This window comes from Pleurodeles waltl, chromosome 3_1 (assembly GCF_031143425.1).
Source record: "Pleurodeles waltl isolate 20211129_DDA chromosome 3_1, aPleWal1.hap1.20221129, whole genome shotgun sequence".
Taxonomy (NCBI): Eukaryota; Metazoa; Chordata; class Amphibia; order Caudata; family Salamandridae; genus Pleurodeles; species Pleurodeles waltl.
In genome coordinates, this window is record NC_090440.1 from 547,787,071 (window position 1) to 547,809,176 (window position 22,106).

Here is a 22,106-nt window from a genome sequence, read left to right on the forward strand (position 1 = left end):
CATTTGCAGGTTTCTATGCGCACTTGTGGAAAACATTTGTGAATTAGCATTTGCGACTATGCAGGAAAAATGCCATCACATTTATACCAGGGCATGTTTTCCTGTTTTTTATCCTCTGGGAAAATATTTTTCCTTGCACAGAGACCACTCCCGCCTTTATCTTGCCACGTTTTGGTGTGTTGTCCCCTTTCTTTTCTCATCCCTGAAATAGATTAACTCCTGCCCTTGAAAAAACATTTTCTGAATACCCACATGCTTATAAGTTTGTACCAGGGCATCCCCTCCCTGGTATGGAGGTTGCTCACACCGAACTTGACACCATTGTTGGTTAATATTGTGCATGAGTAATTTGATTTACTGATATTTGTCAATATCTCACACTAGTAAATGTATAACAGCAATTTACAGGTGTCAGCCAAAACATACATGCACAAATGGCTTTGACCTGGCTTCGTGAATCGGGCTACCTGTGAATTCCCTAAAGTCATAAGTCTACAGACATGTAGATTTTTAACCTTCTGTTAATCAGGTTCTCGGTTTGTTATGAATTTGAATTGATAGGGTTTTAAGAGCATTAAATGAACTAGATCGGATTGATCTTCTGGGGTCTGTATCACAAGGAGATACACCTTCTTTATTCTTTCCAGGGGCACCAAATAGCCTTTTAAGTTTGATTATTTCTTATATTTCTTATTGTCACCTTCTTTTCTTTAGGTAATTAAACATGTAACTTGAGGTGCAACTTCACTATCATTTCATCAATCTTTATTGAGACTTGTTAGTACAGATCTAATGTAGGCTTTGGAATATGCAGATAGCATTTTGCTTGCCGATGAGCACTATGGTGAAGGTGTTTTGTGTAAAGATAAATTAGTTACTCTTGGATGTAAATCATGCTCAGGTTTGGAATGACCAGGGAAACAGTAAAGTGAAGAGTCAGGAGGTTAAAAATGCAGCTAATTTTCTTCGAATTTAGTGCGTAGATGGGCCATGCTCTCACTCTCTGATTGGATGGTTACCCTCCAAAACTCACTCCCTAATTTTGGAGATAACACAGATGTTGTCTATGATTGCTGGGAAAAGTGGATAGCACAGGCTCTAGATCATGGGTACTCGCAAACATTTTCCCAGGGGCCAAAAAGTTTGGTCTGTGACGTGCCTGGAGGCCGCATTGATGCCAGGGCAGTGGCGGTCGGGTGGGGTGGCTGGGGGGATTGGCGGCAAGGTAGGTGTAGGAGAAGCAAATTATATACATCTAGTGGCTGAAATAAACAATGGGAAATCAGAAAACCTGGAACTAATCCCGGCTTACCCACTTTTCCAAATTGTGTGATCCTAAACAATTGTTTAGTCTCACTTTCCCTCCTTTTTCTGCATTATCACATTTAAGATCACCTCGAAATACATGATTCATGGTGTGCTGCACAAAACCTGCTTCTATGTTTGATTTATTAAAGTGTAATGTTGTAATGATAGGAACCCAGGCCACCCATAAAGCGCACATACCAAGTGACTTGTCTCTTTAATTTACTATTGGTGATGTTCTCAGGGTTAGGGAAATAATTAATGATTCCAAATTTATGTTTCCAAATTTATGTTTGAAAACTATCAATTTTAAATGGATACATCTCAATGCACTGATAAAATAAATTGTATCAAGGCGAAAAGGTTCTGTATGTTAACTAAATACACTTTTTTAATTTTGAAGAGGCTGTCTTAGCTTTACACTTGTGTTGCAAGATGTCTTTAAAAATGAACGCTTTTCTAAATTGAAGTGCAGGAGTCTCTAGTTACTTCCTTTCTTTCAGACCAATTGAGCTTTAAATAAATGATTGTGCGTGTATTTCATATTTTTATTGTTGGTGCAGAGTTGAGCAAACAGCTGCCCAGTGTTCCTGTTGCTCGAAGTGCCGCATGTAAAGGTCAGAGGGGCCACATGAGGCCCGCGGGCCGTACTTTGAGTATCCATGGTCTAGATGAACATATCCCTTTTTTCTGAGAGAACAGGCAAAACAAATTCTAAATCTGCTCCATGGTTGAACGACCATCTTGCTTCTCTGAGGGAAAGCTGTAAGCACCTTGAGAGGGTGTGGAGGAAAACCTATGACCCACAATTGGAAAATGGGTATAGACCTGCCTTTAGGCATTATCATAGTGAAATTAAAAAGGCCCAAGCTACTTACTATGAGGAGAAAATCAGACTAGCTTTGAATTCCCCAAAGGAATTATTTAAGATTGTAAAATCCCTTATTAACTCTGACCTAGGTGGCCCTCTTTCCCAGTCTTCTGAGACATGTTGCGATCAAATAGCAGCTTTTTTCAAGCAAAACGTTACGGCCATCTATGATTCCATCTCAGACAATCCAGCCTTATTCTCTTCACTAAATCCCAACCTCCCAAGGGCTGCGGCCTCAGCTTTGTTGACATCCTTTCCAAGGGTCAATGAAGAGAAGCTATCTGCTTGCCTCAATAAGGTTAAATCAGGTTCACCCTTAGATCCAGCCCCACCACATATTCTGGCTAAAGGAGTGGAAGTGGTGCTGCCAACCATTATCGAGGTATTAAATATCTCTCTTGATTCAGGGGTAGTCCCTAATAAGTTGAAGAATGCAGTGATCAGGCCCCCGTTGAAGAAACCACATTTAGATCCATCCATCCTGACCAATTTTCAACCAATCTCTTGCTGCCCGCTATGGCGAAGCTTCTTGAGAAACATGTGAATCAAACACTGTTGAGCCTTCTTGTAGACAACCATTACCTACACCCCACTCAAATGGGGTTCCGAGCACAACATAGTTTGGAGTCAGCTCTTCTAATGGTCACAGAGGAGCTAAAACATATTCTTGATCAGGCAGGTGCAGGTGCACTTCTATAATTAGATTTCAGTGCTGCCTTTGACACCGTAGATCATTCAATACTAATTGATAGACTGAAAGAGATGGGAATGCAAGATAAGGTACTGGACTGGCTGAACTCTTTCATAAAGAATAGAACCTTCCAAATAATGGAAGATTCTTGTCTTTCAGATACTTTGCCCGCTATATGCGGGGTACCACAAAGCTCGGCTCTCAGTCCCATACTTTTTAATATCTACCTACTCCCTCTGGCAGATATTGTCCAGGAGTTTGGGCTGTCATTTTATCTTATGCTGATGACACACAACTTTTGGTCTCTCTCACTGATTACCGGGAGTCAGATATTCATCAACTTGCCCCAAGCCTTGAAAAAGTGGCCTGTTGGATGGCCAGCTGCCGCCTAAAACTGAATGGTGACAAAACAGAGCTAATGATCTTAGGGAACTATTCAGTTCTGTCTCCAGGGGTTGGTTGGCCAGACTGCTTGGGGACTCCTCCGATCCCCAACTCTCTTGTCAAGAATCTGGGAATATGGGTAGACAAGGCTCTAGTCATAGATGTTCAAGGAAAACAACCTGTTGCCACTTGTTTTGGACTATACAGGACCATTCATAAGATCCTGGATCTCATTCCAGAGGTTTTCAGAAGAATTGTGATCCAATCCCTGGTGTTATCCCACTTGGACTATAGCAATTCCCTCTATCTCTGGTTACCTTAATATGTGACAAAAACCCCTACAGATAGCCCAAAAGGCAGCCACCAGAATCCTCCTCAATATTCGCAGAGGGAAATCAGTGAAAGAAGCCATGAGAATGTTACCCTGGCTACCAATAGATGCCAGAATCAAATTTAAATCAGTATGTTTGGCTCATAGAGCAATGAAGAATAAGGGCCATCCGAAGATCAGAGATCTCATCTCCCCATGTCGTCCAACCAGATTGCTTCGATCCACTCAGGGCCATATACTGACCCTTCCAAAGATTTGGAGGGGCAGATGGGGAGGAAAATATTTTGTGTATCTGGTTCCCAAACTCTGGAACTCACTGCCTCCGGAGCTTTGACATTTGGACAAAGAACCAAGGTTCAGGAAAATGGTCAAAGCCAGGCTATTCCCACAATAACCTGGGAATCATCATTTCAGTTTGCACCGCTGTATAACCTGCTCTCCCCTACCTAGCGCTGGTATGCCTTAGGGTAGCTATGCGCTTTACAAATACATAAAGACATCCTCGACTAGTAAGACTATCCATCAGCTACACACTAAAAGTCGCTGAAATCATGCATGACTATTAGAGTGGTTTCTTTGGTTGGATACATGATCCTAATCACTGCCTACTTTGTTAAAAATAAAAACATTGCAGTTTTTAATAGAGAGCTTAATGGCTGTTGGAGGCGGCATGCTTTGGTTGGCTGAGGCAAGGCCCTAGCGAGGCAGAAGCTACCACTCCCGTCAGGGGTGGGAGATTCCACTCAGTATATAAACTGCGCTCACCCTTGGGTCGCTTGGCACTGATTACTCAGGCGTATCACAGGGGCAATGTGTAAAGCATTGGCACAGCACTCTCACACCACAAATACACTGAGCATCACAAAAGAGACTTCACATGAGGTATATGTAAATAAAGTTTGCATTCAATGCACATTAGTTAGCACAACATGAAAATCATGTATCTCTGGGCATAATTCACATTTGGAAATACCATTAGCAGTACTAGGTCGAACCAAGTTAAAATGACATCAGTAATATGTACAGTTTGAGAATGATCCTGCTTTATCCCCAGCATACTCATGTGGTGCAAAACGTTGTCAGCACAAGACCCACATGAGCAATTATTCAAATTCAATCCCACAAAGTTATAGGTTACACCCCAGTTCACAATGATAATGGTAATGTATACACATAGGTAATTATGACACTTTTAAATAGCCTTGTGGGTCGGGGGCCCCACGAGTAAAACCATTGTGAAACGTAATACACTCTTGGCAAGAATCAACATGTAGGACAACACCCACATGCAGTGTTGTTAATCAGAGGCAGTCACTCCCATGCACTCACTCAGCACCGATACCCGGTGCTACAGATATCAGGCAGGTTCGTATGGCATGCACTCACACATATGCACACACAGCACCCTAAATCGGTGCACTGATATCCGTCAGGTCAGTAGATATTGTACTCACAGACCCTGTCGCCCAAAACCCTCCTGCACACTAGAGCCAAACCTGACTACCCACCCTTCAAGGATTGGAGTTGAAGGAAACCTTACTGTCCTCCCCCCATTGCTCCACCGTGCCTTCAGGCACTTGTCTAGTTCTGCGGGGCACAAAGGGGATTACCACATCTTGGGACCTGCTTCCGATTGCTCTCAGAAGCGTTCTGTAGCCCATTCACTTACTCTCACCACCCAGGGGGCATTCAGTCAATGTGACCTGGTAACAAGGAATTGTCGGGCCGGGTGAAGAGATGGCGGTTGGTCTGCCACACTGAGGGTATCAAAAGGAGCAATCAATGAGAGGACACACATTAAATAAAGTCGCACCCTGTCAATTTGGGCACTCTTCCACGGCTCCCTGGAAATGAGACACAGTGTCGGGTGCGCGATGGTAGGAGTCGTAACAGACAGTTCTGATCACTCACAGAGCAGAGCAGCAAATTCAGCACCTCCTGGGAAATGAGGCACAACATCTGGTGCGTGGTGATTTGAGTCACACCACACAACTCCGTCACACAATTCAAAAGTGACCAATTCCGTACCTCCCTGGAAATGAGGCACAACGTCTGGTGCACAGTGGCTTGAGTCACACCATACCATTCCATTCACACACACAGGCACAAGTTCATCAGTGCCACATAAGGTAGAATGCTGGACTGCTATGGGTACACCCCCACCTCAGATGGTTGCAACCTGGACACCACACACAATGAGCATGCAGTCGGCATATCCCTTGAGAGAAATGCTGCACGATCGGTGAAGCGGGCCATGCGGGGTTGAGCAAATGGTGAATGTGCTCACCACCAACAAGACGCTTATGCGTGTTGAGGCCCCATGATGCAGGGCCACACTCCATCAATGCAGGCCATTCCTTTGGGGCTCCGCACCAGGCAATCTGGTCTCCAGGCACAATATTTGGTTGCACGCTCACACCCCTGCTGCCAGGTGGGATCCAGCAGATGATGTGGGCACTTAAGTAGGCGCAGCTCTCTAGGTGTCACAGGTAGAAGATGTGGGTCCCATGCGGGAGGTCCTTGAAGAGCACACTTAGGGGTGCCACACAGCAGCAGGCACTCAGCCTAGGCCAGCCATGATTCAGAAGGGCATGAGGTCTCTTTCAAGGACAGTAATTACTCCTTGTGCACAACAGATTTCTCTGGCAATGTGCACCACGTAGTCCAGTATCGCTGGTCCTGTGTCCCCACTAGTGTATCTCTACTTTGCTGCAGTGTGGCACCAGTAGTTAAACTGTAGTGTGCCTCAGAAGTTGGGGATGGTTCAAAGGGTTCCCCTTTGAACCACAGATGTCTTCCATAAATTTCAGTTCTGTCTGCCATGGGGCCATAGATTGCAGATCTTAATCTTTAGTGGGGCCATGATCTGGCTTCCAGATGCCAAGTGTCAAAGCTTATCCCTCCAATCTTTCCAGCCAGGCCCTCAAATGGCAGAGGTCTGGTGTTTCCAGATGCATACCTAGGGTTTATAGCTGTCACTGGGGAATGCACAGATGTGCTCCCCCAACCTCCAGTGTGGACAGAGTCCACACTGGAGGTTGGTGGACAGGCACACAAAGCGTTTCAGAGCATAAAAATGCACACTTTCTAAAAGTGGTATTTCTAAATTATTATTAAAAAAACCACCTTTACCACAAGACGGGTTTGTCAGGACAAATCCAATGATAGGAAACATTATGAAGCTGCACCACTGCAATCTACTGTTGCAGCTAGGACTAATGGTAGCTTTCCCTATGTTAACCTATGGGCAGAGCAACCCTCATAGGTAGTGAAAACACATGTGGGTATTCTTCACTCCCTGGGCATACATGGCCTTGCACACATACAAGCCAGCAATGGCAGGCTGGACACAGGTTTAAGAACACTATAGGTGCAAATGCGGACACACAGGCCTGCTTGGACAGGCCGGACACATGTTTAGAAACACCATAGGTGCAAGTGCACACACCCAGGCCTGCTATGACAGGCTGGACATATATTTTAGAGCACCATAGCTGCAAGTGTGCACACACAGGCCTGCTATGATAGGCTGAACTCAGGTTTAAGAATACCATGGGTGCAAGTGCGCACACACAGGCCTGCTATGACAGGCTGGACACATGTTTAAGAACACCGTAGGTGCAGGTGCACACACATAGGCCTGCTATGGCAGGCTGGACTCGTGTTTAAGAACACCATAGGTGCAAGTGTGCACACATAGGCCTTCAATGGCAGGCTCAGCATATATTTGAAACACCAGTGGGCAGGCGCACACACACTGGCCAGTGCCACTTCCTAACACAGGTAGGAAGGGCTCGTGCACTTTCACACTGTACTTACAGTGGTTAAGTGCCCAGGGCCCTAAGGTCATTGGATTAAAAAATCAGCAAAACCTATGGGAATAGTCGATCTCCTGGATAGGGAAAACCCTCATGGGATTTCTTCACTACTAGGACATGGGATGCCCTTGTGTACCTGCCCAGCCTTTTGTCTACCACCTGCTTTGCCCTTCAGGGAGGGCTCTAGGCTATGGAGTTAGAAGTGCCAAACTAAGCAAAAGCGCACCTACTCCCCTACAGGCCTGAATTGTCATGCTGGATACATGCTTGACAGGCTTTTCTGATGGGTTGCACACTCAGTGCAACATCCCACTAGTGGCAAGGGCCATACTCACCCTGGGTATGTCGTGTACCTATTTGCATGGCACCTCTGAGTACAGCAACTGAATCAATCATGTAAACGTCCCTTTCTGGCATGTGTAGGAAGGGTGCATGCACTTTCCCACTGCAGTCCACTGGGAACGTGCCCAGTGTGCTCAAGCCACACAAAGAGAATCAGCAAAAAAAGGGAGGCAAATGCAAAATGTTTCTGGGAAATCCCCTAAAAAGGGCCATGTCCAACAATGGCCGTTTAAGAATGTTTGAGGTGTATAGGGAATACAACACAGATTAGCCATCCTCACAAAGGTGGAAATATAAAATATATTGTTTTGGCAAAAAGCTTTATAATTATATGCATGTTATTAGATCTTTCAAACTTTGGTTAATTGGATGTCATATGTTACAACTGCTTACAAACGCACACATTTCCAAATATTGTGCTCAAACTACAGTTAGTTTAAGGAGGTAACCTTTTCAATTTGTGCTAACAAAAATCCGCACAGTTATCAAACATAGTGATTATGTCAAAGCATTGGAACCTAAAGGAAAGAAACTGATTTACTCTGTAAATAACACCTTGTTTCAAGAGGAGGAAGATACTAGAATACATTGTGGTCAGTAATGGTTAAATATTGTCAGTCAAACCTTAACCTACCATTGTCCCATTTAGGGTTATTACCTGAATTTGTAAAAAATGATGAATTAAAAGAATAGAAATCAACTTGATCTTACTTGAAAAGAATACAACATGTGAAAGCTGATGATCTGGGACTCAGAGTTGGATTTTGGAAGCTGGGCAAGATTCAACAGCATAATTAAGTGCAACAATTTTAAATTGCTGTTAGTTGGTTGCCAGTATGGAAAAAAGGCTGTCTGGAATGTTACATGAGGGAATACAGTATTGAACCCCAAATATTTCTGTTCAGGAGAAATTAATGAAACTCATTAACCAACACCTTCAATTATGGGTAAATTAGGGAGGAGTGGGTCTACTTGACAGACATCTCAGGGGGTCACATAGTCCAATGTGTAAGATTTATGTTTCATAAAGGAACAGTGTATACTCCACCACTCTAAGATGCCACTGGTTTTCAGATCTGAAGCAGCATTAAGGTCTTAAGTGATACCCTAATTCTAGCACATATTCTATGAATTTCCCTTAACCTGGATGGCAGAACATTGAAACGCTGTACGACAAAACCACAAAAGGGGGTTTAGGGCACGCAGCATAGCAAGAAAGCAAGCACTTGTGTTGGTCTATTAAAACTATAAATGATGGTTACTTTTTTTTAAATTAAACGACTAAGGGAATTATAGGCTAACTCTGTATCATTGTACGAATGGTGTGTGAAAGGTTGATCATTTTAATTCATGAATGAAGGCTGATCATATACTGAGATTACTAGATGCTTTGAGATGAAGTTACTTTATAGTATTATAACCGTTTGAGTTATATGGCGAATCTAAGAAAATGTTTAGAGATTTCAGTTTGGAATATCATTAATCATGACCTGCAAGTTCTGAAAAGCAGTCCCACATATGCAAGAGCCATTTTTCCAGTTTTAAAAATGTGGCCCCGTTTTCTTGAATCTGGCCATTAACATACGTAAGGCAGATTTAAGGATGTTCATGTCTTTCTGTCAATATAATGAAGGTTTGTTCTAAAACTGTTTATTCCATTTAGTTTTATGATATGTGGTGTGCCCTGTATTGTTGGTCAATAAATTGGAAAAAACGAAAAGCTATTCAGCCCTGGTTGTTTGCATTATATAGCAGATTGGTAAAAGCTACTTCTACACCAATGTTTAATTAATGGCAAAATGTATACATTTGTAACTTGCACCTTATAAATACTGTGTTTTAGAAATCCATTAAAAATAGAAATAGTGGTAAAGACATCAGGGTGCATTGTGTTTCCCGCAGATCAGTGTGTACCTTTGCGACTCCCAGGAGAAAGTAATAGATGTAATTATGCTCCATTTTTTCTGATGCCCTGTTACAGAATGTTACGTGGATGCTCATCACTTGTACCCACTCCTTTGCAGGTGCCAGGAGGAGTGCCCCATTGGCACCTATGGCTTCCAGTGTTTGGAGAAGTGTGACTGTCAGAACGGGGCCAAGTGCTACCACATCAATGGTGCCTGCCTGTGCGACCCTGGATTCAAAGGCATCCTGTGCCAGGAGCGGATCTGTGCCCCTGGCTACTACGGCCAGAAATGTGACAAAGTGTGCCCCTGCGACCCCAGTAACACGCTTAGGTATGTGACAAATGTGGCATAGAGTTGCTTATGACAGGGTACCAGAAGAAAATAATTGATAAAAGGGCACTTGCATCATTCAACCCATGCAACTATTAACCTGCCACTCCTGCCCAATGGTAAGTGCTGGCTCAGCATCGCGTCATGGGCATCCACTTTCACCAATGTTCAGGTCGTGAATGTCACTGAGCAAGAAAACGTGTTAACAAGATGTTTTAATTCCAAAATTCAGCACATTGCATAATTCTTCTAAGCATGTGAGAGTCCCTGGCTTGAATCTCATTACAAAAATATGCACAGATACTGGACGCCTCAGGCTGGGTTATTCGTGAGTGGGCAAGCATATCCCCAGAGTAAAGTGACAGAGGAACCATGTCTACAGCCAGAATACCAGAAAGGATAGACACTCACCAGTGTGCTCTACTTTGGGGGCATCGGTGAACAGAACTCTGTAAGGTCTTTTAAGAGAACATGACTTACCCTGTGCTCTGTCCTCTTAGATGCTTCCTTGCATGTTTGTGGATTTGATGAACGCCATCATCTGGAAACTACATGGTGCCCTGCGTTTTGTTTTCCCTGCCAGCAGCCAGTATCAGGGCCTGCTGGATGGAGCTCCATCATGTTTGATGATTGCTGCTCACTGACAGGGTACTAGGCCTTGCAGTGGTTAAAGGAAGAGGTGGGTAGGTTTCTGTACCCAATACCAGTACTGTTAACCTGTGACTGGTGGCACAGGTATTGACAGGGGTGCGCATATCTTTCCGACTTCAGTGTGAGGAAATCTGTTATCTGTCTGTTTAAAATCCATTATGTTAACCAGTGCTAGCATCTCTCCTTCTTTTAACAAACATATGCAGTGTCTGCTACCTAGTGGAACCTGGTAGAGAGGGCGTCTTTGTATATTGGGTAGAGTTTGTATCCCCAAAAGGAATCTAAGAGTTAATGCTGGTCTCAGAACCTCCCCTGGCCTGCAACATCTGTGTAACTATCCCCAGTGTCCTGAATACAGGAGATAGGCTATATGAACCCAAATCACGTCCCCTACTGTGGCTTTAGGACCCCAGAAATATGTATTTACCAGTTCGAACCAGCTCGATCATTAGTGTGTAGATTCATAACTTGTCAGCAGGAGAGGTCAAAATCTCCTCTCCTCCCTTCTTGCCCTCTCTGTGAAACTGTGTGCTTTGTGGGTGGGACTGTACGATGCCAGGCGTGCCTCTATGAGCCTTGGCTGCTGAGCTGTTCCCCTCATTGACTCCACAGTCATGCCCCAAAGACGAGTTTGTGCCCTTACTTCATCGAACTGAATTATTACCCCAACCTAGTATGAATCACTCCATGAGTCTCCAAGATCATAGAGACCAGCCGCAAAACCATCCCTGTGACGGATGCATCTCTCTGGCATTACATTGTCATTCATTTAGGACTGAGTGAGAGACTGAACTTGAGCCTCAGAATCTGCAGAAATCCGCAAACCCTGGTCAATGACCCGCACTGGCCATAGTGCCCCATGGTATTGCCGTTTATCACTGTCAGTCCTGCTCTGAAGATTGTGAGCATCTCACTTATATTCTCTCAACAAGAAAGCGGCTGTGATTATTTGCATACACCAGTTATAGTCAGCCTTGTTTCTGTACACATTTCCCTGCTTCATTGAAGGTCGTGCACTAAAATCGCTGAATGAACATTGATTATTATTATCCTGTGTTGTGTTATTGTCATTTCGTAACCCCATATCACTCTTCTAGAAGGGCATTGGCTGCTCCATCACATTACTCATTGAGAATCAAGAGCGAAAGCAAGGGTCCTTCAGATCCAGTAAGGGTCCCTGCTCAGCCCCCTCCAGCGATCCAGGCACCAACATTTCACTGGGTATTGGTGACTGCTTGAAAACAGACCCTGAACAATGTCGTTGCAAAACCAGAGGGATTTTTCCTTCATCTGGATTATGTCAACAAGTTTATGAATTCTTTAGAAGCAACCTCCTGGCTGGATGAATGTCCATGTGGGTTTTTGTAGGCCAATATCTAAGTCTTGTTATGGACTTTTGACTAAGGAGCGGGACTTCCTGGATGTGTCACAGATAAACTAGGGCCACATGGCTGTTAGAGCACAGCAGAAATCTATGGCTAGTGGAGGCAGTGGCAGGCAGGCAGTCATTGAAGCAGCAGTGATTCATGCTGTTGGTCTAGCCTCTGTCTCCAAGCAGGGTAGGAGAAGGATTAAGGATCAAGACATTACAGAGAGGAGTGCTGTGTAGTTTTACTGAAATGCTGGAATTGTGTTGAAGTTCAACATAGAATCAAAGGGATATCATGGTGCGGTATGTATATTGAAGATAACATGCATGAAAGGTGCACTTCAGTTTTCTCTCCCGTGCCTGAAAAGCCTTGATCTGAGACACGATGTGTCTTTATTAACCCCTTCGCTGCCAGGCCTTTGACCCCTCAGGTGCCAAGCCTTTTTTTGGCTATTTGGGGCAGTTTGCGCTTAGGCCCTCATAACTTTTTGTCCACATAAGCTAACCACACCAAATTTGCGTCCTTTTTTCCAACATCCTAGGGATTCTAGAGGTACCCAGACTTTGTAGGTTCCCCAGCAGGAGGCCAAGAAATTAGCCAAAATACAGTGAAAATTTCGTTTTTTTCAAACAAATTGGAAAAAGGGGCTGCAGAAGAAGGCTTGTGGTTTTTTCCCTGAAAATGGCATCAACAAAGGCTTTGTAGTGCTAAAATCACCAGCTTCCCAGCTTTCAGGAACAGGCAGACTTGAATCAGAAAACCCAATTTATAAACAATATTTTGACATTTTACTGGGACATACCCCATTTTTAGGATTTTTTGTGCTTTCAGCCTCCTTCCAGTCAGTGACAGAAATGGGTGTGAAACCAATGCTGGATCCCAGAAACCGAAACATTTCTGAAAAGTAGACAAAATTCTGAATTCAGCAAGGGGTAATTTGTGTAGATCCTACAAGGGTTTCCTACAGAAAATAACAACTGAAAACAAAAACTATTGAAATTGAGGTGAAAAAATCTGCAATTTTTCTCTACGTTTTACTCTGTAACTTTTTCCTGCAATGTCAGATTTTTGAAAGCAATATACTGTTACGTCTGTAGGACTCTTCTGGTTGCAAGGATATATAGGGCTTGTAGGTTCATCAAGAACTCTAGGTACCCAGAGCCAATAAATGACCTGCACCCTGCAGTGAGTTTTCATTCTATACCAGGTATACAGCAATTCATTTGCTGAAATATAAAGAGTAAAAAATAGCTATCAAGAAAACCTTTGTATTTCCAAAATGGGCACAAGATAAGGTGTTGAGGAGCAGTGGTTATTTGCACATCTCTGAATTCCGGGGTGCCCATACTAGTATGTGAATTACAGGGCATTTCTCAAATAGACGTCTTTTTTACACACTCTCTTATATTTGGAAGGAAAAAATGTAGAGAAAGACAAGGGGCAATAGCACTTGTTTTGCTATTCTATGTTCCCCCAAGTCTCCCGATAAAAATGATACCTCACTTGTGTGGGTAGGCCTAGCGCCCGCTACAGGAAATGCCCCAAAACACAACGTGGACACATCCCATTTTTTAACAGAAAACAGAGGTGTTTTTTGCAAAGTGCCTAGCTGTGGATTTTGGCCTCTAGCTCAGCCGGCACCTAGAAAACCTACCAAACCTGTTCATTTTTGAAAACTAGAGACCTAGGGGAATCCAAGAAGGGGTGACTTGTGAGGCTCTGACCAGGTTCTGTTACCCAGAATCCTTTGCAAACCTCAAAATTTGGCTAAAAAAACAAATTTTCCTCACATTTCGGTGACAGAAAGTTCTGGAATCTGAGAGGAGCCACAAATTTCCTTCCACCCAGCGTTCCCCCAAGTCTCCCGATAAAAATGGTAACTCACTTGTGTGGGTAGGCCTAGCGCCCACGAAAGGAAATGGCCCAAAACATAACGTGGACACATCCCATTTTTTTTTACAGAAAACAGAGGTGTTTTTTGCAAAGTGCCTACCTGTAGATTTTGGCCCCTTGCTCAGCCGGCACCTAGCGAAACCTACCAAACCTGTGCATTTTTAAAAAACTAGAGACCTAGGGGAATCCAAGATGGGGTGACTTGTGGGGCTCTGACCAGGTTCTGTTACTCAGAATCCTTTGCAAACCTCAAAATTTGCCCAAAAAAACACATTTTCCTCATATTTCGGTGACAGAAAGTTCTGGAATCTGAGAGGAGCCACAAATTTCCTTCCACCCAGCGTTCCCCCAAGTCTCCCGATGAAAATGGTACCTCACTTGTGTGGGTAGGCCTAGTGCCCACGAAAGGAAATGGCCCAAAACACAACATGGACACATCCCATTTTTTTTACAGAAAATAGAGGTGTTTTTTGCAAAGTGCCTACCTGTAAATTTTGGCCCCTTGCTCAGCCGGCACCTAGGGAAACCTACCTACCAAACCTGTGCATTTTTTAAAACTAGAGACCTAGGGGAATCCAAGATGGGGTGACTTGTGGGGCTCTGACCAGGTTCTGTTACCCAGAATCCTTTGCAAACCTCAAAATTTGGCTAAAAACACATTTTCCTCACATTTCAGTGACAGAAAGTTCTGGAATCTGAGAGGAGCCACAAATTTCCTTCCACCCAGCGTTCCCCCAAATCTCCCGATAAAAATGGTACCTCACTTGTGTGGGTAGGCCTAGCGCCCACGAAAGGAAATGGCCCAAAACACAACATGGACACATCCCACTTTTTTTTTACAGAAAACAGAGGTGTTTTTTGCAAAGTGCCTACCTGTAGATTTTGGCCCCTAGCTCAGCCGGCACCTAGCAAAACCTACCAAGCCTGTGCATTTTTGAAAACTAGAGACCTAGGGGAATCCAAGATGGGGTGACCTGTGGGGCTCTGACCAGGTTCTGTTACCCAGAATCCTTTGCAAACCTCAATATTTGGCTAAAAAAACACATTTTCCTCACATTTCGGTGACAGAAAGTTCTGGAATCTGAGAGGAGCCACAAATTTCCTTCCACCCAGCGTTCCCCCAAGTCTCCCGATGAAAATGGTACCTCACTTGTGTGGGTAGGCCTAGCGCCCACGAAAGGAAATGGCCCAAAACACAACGTGGACACATCCCATTTTTTTTTTACAGAAAACAGAGGTGTTTTTTGCAAAGTGCCTACCTGTAGATTTTGGCCCCTTGCTCAGCCGGCACCTAGGGAAACCTACCTACCAAACCTGTGCATTTCTGAAAACTAGAGACCTAGGGGAATCCAAGATGGGGTGACTTGTGGGGCTCTGACCAGGTTCTGTTACCCAGAATCCTTTGCAAACCTCAAAATTTGGTTAAAAAAACACATTTTCCTCACATTTCGGTGACAGAAAGTTCTGGAATCTGAGAGGAGCCACAAATTTCCTTCCACCCAGCGTTCCCCCAAGTCTCCCGATAAAAATGGTACCTCACTTGTGTGGGTAGGCCTAGCGCCCACGAAAGGAAATGGCCCAAAACACAACATGGACACATCACATTTTTTCACAGAAAACAGTGCCTACCTGTGGATTTTGGCCTCTAGCTCAGCCGGTACCTAGGGAAACCTAGCAAACCAGCACATTTATGAAAACTAGACACCTAGGGGAATCTAAGATGGGGTGACTTGTGGGGCTTTGATCAGGTTCTGTTACCCAGAATCCTTTGCAAACCTCAAATATGGCCAAAAAAACACTTTTTCCTCTCATTTCGGTGACAGAAAGTTCTGGAATCTGAGAGGAGCCACAAATGTCCTTCCACCCAGCATTCCCCCAAGTCTCCCGATAACAATGGTACCTCACTTGTGTGGTACAACGTGGACACATCACATTTTTTCACAGAAAACAGAGGTGTTTTTTGCAAAGTGCCTACCTGTGGATTTTGGCCTCTAGCTCAGCCGACCCCAGGGGGGGCAGAAATGGCCTAAAATAAATTCCCCCCCCCCCCTCCCCCCCAGGGAGCGACCCTTGCCTACAAGGTCGCACCCCTTGCGTGACGGTGCAAAAAAAAAAGATTCCCGGTGCCTAGTGGCAGTAGCAGATTCACCTAAAATCGACCGATTTGCCCCCAAGGGGGGCAGAAATGGTCTAAATACAATTTGCCCCTCCAGGGGAGCGACCCTTGCCTAAGGGGTCGCTCCCCATCTCTAAAAAAACAAACAAACCCAAAAAAAAAAAAAAAATTTGCTCTGGCGCCTAGAGGTTTCTGCCCCCCGGGGGCAGATCGCCTAATAACAATAGGCCGATCTGCCCCCAGGGGGGGCAGAAATGGCCTAAAATAAATGTGCCCCCCCCTCCCACTCCCCCCCCCGGGAGCGACCCTTGCCTACAAGGACGCTCCCCTTGCGTGACGGCGCAAAAAAAAAGATCCCTGGAGCCTAGTGGTTTCTACCCCCGTTGGGGGCAGATTGACCTAAAATCGGCCGATCTGCCCCCTGAAACGGGCAGAAATGGCCTAAATACAATTAGCCCATCCAGGGGAGCGACCCTTGCCTAAGGGGTCGCTCCCCATCTCTAAAAAAAACAAAAAAACACTACAAAAAAAATTTGCCCTGGCGCCTAGAGGTTTCTGCCCCCCCGGGGGGGCAGAAATGGCCTAAAATAAATTTGCCCCCCACCTCCCCGGGGAGCGACCCTTGCCTACAAGGTCGCTCCCCTTGTGTGACATTGGCGCAAAAAAAAGATCCCTGGCCGATTTGCCCCCAAGGGTGGCAGAAATGATCTAAATACAATTTGCCCCTCCAGGGGAGCGACCCCTGCCTAAGGGGTCACTCCCCATCTCTAAAAAAACAAAAAAACACTACAAAAAAAATTTGCCCTGGCGCCTAGAGGTTTCTGCCCCCCCGGGGGCAGATCGCCTAATAACAATAGGCCGATCTGCACCCAGGGGGGTTAGAAATGGCCTAAAATAAATTTGCCCCTCCTCCCCCCACCGGGGAGCGACCCTTGCCTACAAGGTCGCTCCTCTTGCGTGACGGCGCAAAAAAAAAGATCCCTGGTGCCTAGTGGTTTCTGCCCCCCTTGGGGGCAGATTGACCTAAAATCGGCGGATCTGCCCCCAAAGCGGGCATAAATGGCCTAAATACAATTTGCCCCTCCAGGGGAGCGACCCTTGCCTAAGGGGTCGCTCCCCATCTCTAAAAAGACAAACAAACAACAAAAAAAAACACACAAAAAATTAGCCCTGGCGCCTAGAGGTTTCTGCCCCCAGGGGGGGCAGAAATGGCCTAAAATAAATGTGCCCCCCCAACACCCCTGGGGAGAGACCCTTGCCTACGGGGTCGCTCCCCTTGCGTGACGGCGCAAAAAAAAAGATCCCTGGTGCCTAGTGGTTTCTGATCGGCCTAATTAAAATAGGCTGATCTGCCCCCCTGGGGGGCAGAAATGGCCTAAAATAAATTTGCCCCCCAGGGGAGCGACCCTTGCCTAAGGGGTCGCTCCCCTTACGTGAAATTCACGAACAAAAAAAAAAACTCCCTGGTGTCTAGTGGTTTCTGTCCCCCTTGGGGGCAGATTGGCCTCATAAAAATAGGCCACTCTGCCCCCAAGGGGGGCAGAAATGGCCTAAATATAATTTGCCCCCTATGGGAGCGACCCTTGCGTAAGGGGTCGCTCCCCACCTCTAAAACAAAAAAACAAACAAAAACAAAACAACAAAACAAATTATCCCTGGTGCCTAGAGGTATCTGCCCCAATAATAGGCCGTTCTGCCCCCAGGGGGGGCAGAAAAGGCCTTTAAAAAAATGCCCCCCCTGGGAGCGACCCTTGCCCAAGGGGCCGCTCCCCACCTCTAAAACAAAAAAGTAAACAAAAACAAAACAAAAAACAAAAATATATCCCTGGTGCCTAGAGGTTTCTGCCCCGGGGGGGGGGGGGGCAGAAAAAAGGCCTTAAAAAAAAAAGCCCGCCCGGGAGCGACCCTTGCCCAAGGGGTCGCTCCCTTATGTCAGTTTCCTAAAAAAAAAAAAATCCCTGGTGTCTAGTGGGTGTTTTGACAGCAGAGAGAGACTTCAAAGGGAAGGAAATAACTGTCCTTCCCTTTGAAGCCTCTCTCCGGCCTCCCACACGTGATCGGAAGAGAAATGCAAAGCATTTCTCTTCCGATCGCGCTGGAAGATGGGTGAGGCTCTGTGATTGTCAGCGCGCTGACGTCACGGGGGTGGGGGGGTGTCGGGGTGGAAGGGGAAGGGATTCCCCTTTCAGCCCTGGCCTGGGGGGTGGGGGGGTGGCCCTCGGGGGGAGCGCTAGCGCTTTCCCCGAGGGCTGGGCGCAGGACGTAATGGTTACGTCCATGGCGCCACACGGGCGCTGCCATGGACGTAACCATTACGTCCATGGCGACGAAGGGGTTAAAAACTCACCTTCTGCTGCTCCTGTCTAGAGCTTGGCCTTCTTTGTACCATAGCCTCTGAAGTTGTGGGTTGGTGGAGGTTGGGTCTCTCACTACATTCTACAATAGCAATAAAGGCTTAAATCCCTCAAATTATTTGCTAATTAAACATACCCCTTTTAGGGTACCTTCAGAAAAGGCCAATCCTTACATACCGCAAAACATGATCTGTTTGCAAGTTCCTTTACTTTACCTAGCTATGTTATCTGTAACATTATAGGACATGTACTTAGCTTTAGCTTTCTTGCCAGGCTCATGTAAACAAAAGAATTATTAATTAAAAATTATATTCAGATACATACATACAGCGGCTTTGGGTCGGCCCTCTTCATCTGTTGGTCTGCTCAGATGTCATTCACATTTTGCTTCTGCCACCACCACGGCATATTCAAGATGAGGTAAAAGGTAGATAGTAGGGACAAATACAAATAATGACTTGCTGACAATGAACTTATCAATTGAACATTGGTAATGTATTTTAATTATAACAAACTCTTAGTGAATTGTTAAGGCCAATGATCACCACAGCATATAGCACGTGGCAATGGGTCAGCCCACTCCATCCTCTGGCTCTCTTGCTCTTGAATGATGATATTTACATGATTTCTTTTGTATTTAAACTACGCCTTCAGAGTATAGCAATTAAAAGCAAATAGTACATTTTCTCTATGCTTTAAAACTGAAAAAGGAGTTCTTTAACTTTTCTAAATACACTTGCCTGCTAGAAAGTATTTGTATTGATCTAATAAAATATCTAATAAAATTATAAGTGATGGTTACCTTTATTTTGATTTGTTTTGTAATTTCAAGTGTGATACCCATGTGCAGGCGTCAGGTAATCTTTTTTCCTCTTGTTTTTTTTGTGGTGTATGCTTGCAAACATTTTTTAATATAACCAGCGTGCCAACACCAGTTCAGCTGGCTTTTCCACTGCTTATTTTTGCTATAGTGGTTGTTGCAAACAGGAGAACTCCTCTTACCTCTCTTAAGGGGTTTAGAATGCCTGTAGATGGTACTTGACTTGAGCTCCCAGTAGTTAGGAAGAAATGGACATTGCTTCCAGGAGAATCTCCCACCTGAAGCAACATGCCCTGTACTCAGGAACTGCTGTTCTGAGGATAACCATAATAGAAGATGAGTGTTACACTTAGGGGAGTTAACCTCACACATGTACTGACATAATGTATGGGGGCGCCAAACCTTTGCAAAGGGAATACAGACTTTACAAGTAAACACGTTTAAGACCCGGTTAAGAAAGATAACACATTTTTAAACCATTCTGCACTGTAAAACTAGGCTGGGTCTGAAAGCAAATGTACAGGCAATTACAATATCTGTAAACATGAATGAATGAAAAGCATGTAGGTATTCAATTTCTGTCATCGAAAGATTCGTAAGAGAGAACCTCTTAGGAAATTCATTGCGACCCTTGTGTTGTTTGGGCACTGCCCTTAAGTGAACGAAAATCCTATTTGTCTCTCTTAGCTATTTACAAGCTATTTAGTCCAGATGTTTTGGAGAGGTTTTCCCTGTGAAGTGTGAATTACTGAGCAGATCTTAGGCTGTCGCTTGTCGGGTGTGCATAGCTCACTCAGCTTCGTCCTTGCCTTCTGCTTCTTGAAAATTTGGAGCCAGATGTATCAAGAATCCACTTTGCGATTCTATAATAGCGATTTTTAAGAAATTGCTATTTCAGAGTCGCAAAATGGTATGTATCATATTTGCGATTCGGTAATAGCGATTTCTTAAAAATCGCAAATGCTATTACCGAATCGCAAATAGCAATTCTGAGCCCATTCCCGCCTATGGGCCTGTAGGCCCATATTTGCGAATTTTTGCATTTCCCAAATTGCGAATTCCTAACTGGAATTCGCAATTTTGGAAATGCAAAGCCCCAGGGTGCTGAGGGCCTAAGGCCCCCCTCTGCTGCACCCCAAAAAATTATTTAAGGACATGAAAGGCGCACACATGCCAAAGGGGCATGTGTGCGTTACATGTCAATTTTAAAAATGCATTTTAAAAATTTGCACATGGTTACCACCAAGTTGTATTTGGTGATAATTGCGATTCTTTAATGCCCAATTCGCATTAAGGAAATGAGTGATACATGTGCTTAAGAAATCGCAAATAAGGATTCCTTATTTGCGATTTCTTATTTAGAGAATCACAATTTGCAAGTCTCTAAATGGGGTGGCAAATTTAAGGAATCGCTATTTTAGCGATTCCTTAAAATTCCATTGCGATTTTTGCATTTGCAAATGGCTATTCGCACCGTTTGCGAATGCAAAAACGCTTGATACATCTGACCCTAGATTTTCAGTTCTAAACTTCGTATGGGAGATTGGCTGAATTTAGGGTTTTGATTTGACGTTGGGCAGAGCCGGTCCTCGGACTTTTGGCACTCCGGACAGAGAGGGAATGTGTGAGGCCCTCCCCAAGTTTACATACAGTGCGAAATCACAGACAATTACATCATAGGAAGTGCCATTAATTGGCTGTTGTTCAGCGCGGTTATGAGTAAAACAAAAATATAATATTAAGACTAATGCAATAAGCACATATATTTAAAATTTAAATTAGCTGGGAATACATTATATAAGTCAAACTGCATGGAAAGGTTTGGCCGAGGTCTCTCCAAAACTTATAATTTCAATCAAATGTTAACAATTTTTTCCAGATTAGTGCATTAGATATGTATATGTGTATACACAGAGACCTCGAGGGTTGTGCCTGGTCAGTATTTTACAGTCATGGATAGTATTTCCATGTCTAAAAGAGAGCAAAAAAGCAAAACAACCCAGAAGTACTTCTAGGAATATAACAATATAGCAATATAACAAAATATTTGCACCTCATCAGCTGAGTAAAAGTTCTCAAACTGGAAGTGCACTAAATGTAAACACAAATGGCATAAGCAAAGGTCTTCAAATTGGGGCAAGGCTCCCTGTGGACCTCAACTGATCACAGGGTCATTAGCCACAGCAGTGGCTAAGATTAATTCAAGCATTCCATCCTTCACTTCTTTGCATCCCAATCCATCGTTATTTTGCACACCATGTCACCTAAGTTTGGACCCAGCTAAATGCAAATCACCCTTTACCCTGTTAGAATCAGAACAGTCCAGGCCGAACTGCCAAGCCAGGTCCTCCCTGAACTGGAACACAAGAAACCCAGGTCCCATAGTTATGGGCTCATCAGCCTGGTACAGCGTGATTCCAGTTGCAGTATGTGCAGGACCCAACTCTGGGCATACTCATTCCACTTAGGGCGACTTAGGGTTGCTTGTATTCCGGATCAGGGAGGACCTGGCATGGCAGTTCGAACTAGACTGTTACCATGAGGGATAGGGTCAAGACTGATTTGGATATGGTTGGGTCCAAGCTGAGGTGGCATGGTGAGTGAACAACGATAAAGTGAGATGCTGCCCGAGCAATTGCCAGTGGCTGAGATTAATTCAAGCATTCCATCTATCACCTTATTGTTTTTGCTTTTGATGCTCTAAGTGTGCCGGGTATGCCCAGATGGGGATCCCGGGAACACTGTGCCACTAGAACCAAGCTATACCTGGCTGAAGAGCCCATAACAATGGTGAAACCAGTCCTGTGATCTGGTTCAGGGTGGACCTGGTCTGGTAGTTTGATCTGGACTGTTCCCATTGGAGCAGGGTCAAGACTGATTTGCATATTGCTGGGTCGAAACTGAGGTGGCATGGTTTGTAAAA

General features: G+C 44.6%; 1 protein-coding gene across 2 annotated transcripts in view; it reads left to right on the forward strand.

Moving 5' to 3' along the window:
* MEGF11 (multiple EGF like domains 11) overlaps window positions 1-22,106 on the forward strand; it is a 1,692,327-nt gene that overhangs the window by 1,051,001 nt on the left and 619,220 nt on the right. For both annotated transcript variants that reach the window (XM_069222897.1, XM_069222898.1), the window contains exon 9: window positions 9,767-9,979. In XM_069222897.1, the coding sequence (XP_069078998.1) occupies window positions 9,767-9,979 (213 nt within the window). The remainder of the gene's footprint in view (window positions 1-9,766; window positions 9,980-22,106) is intronic.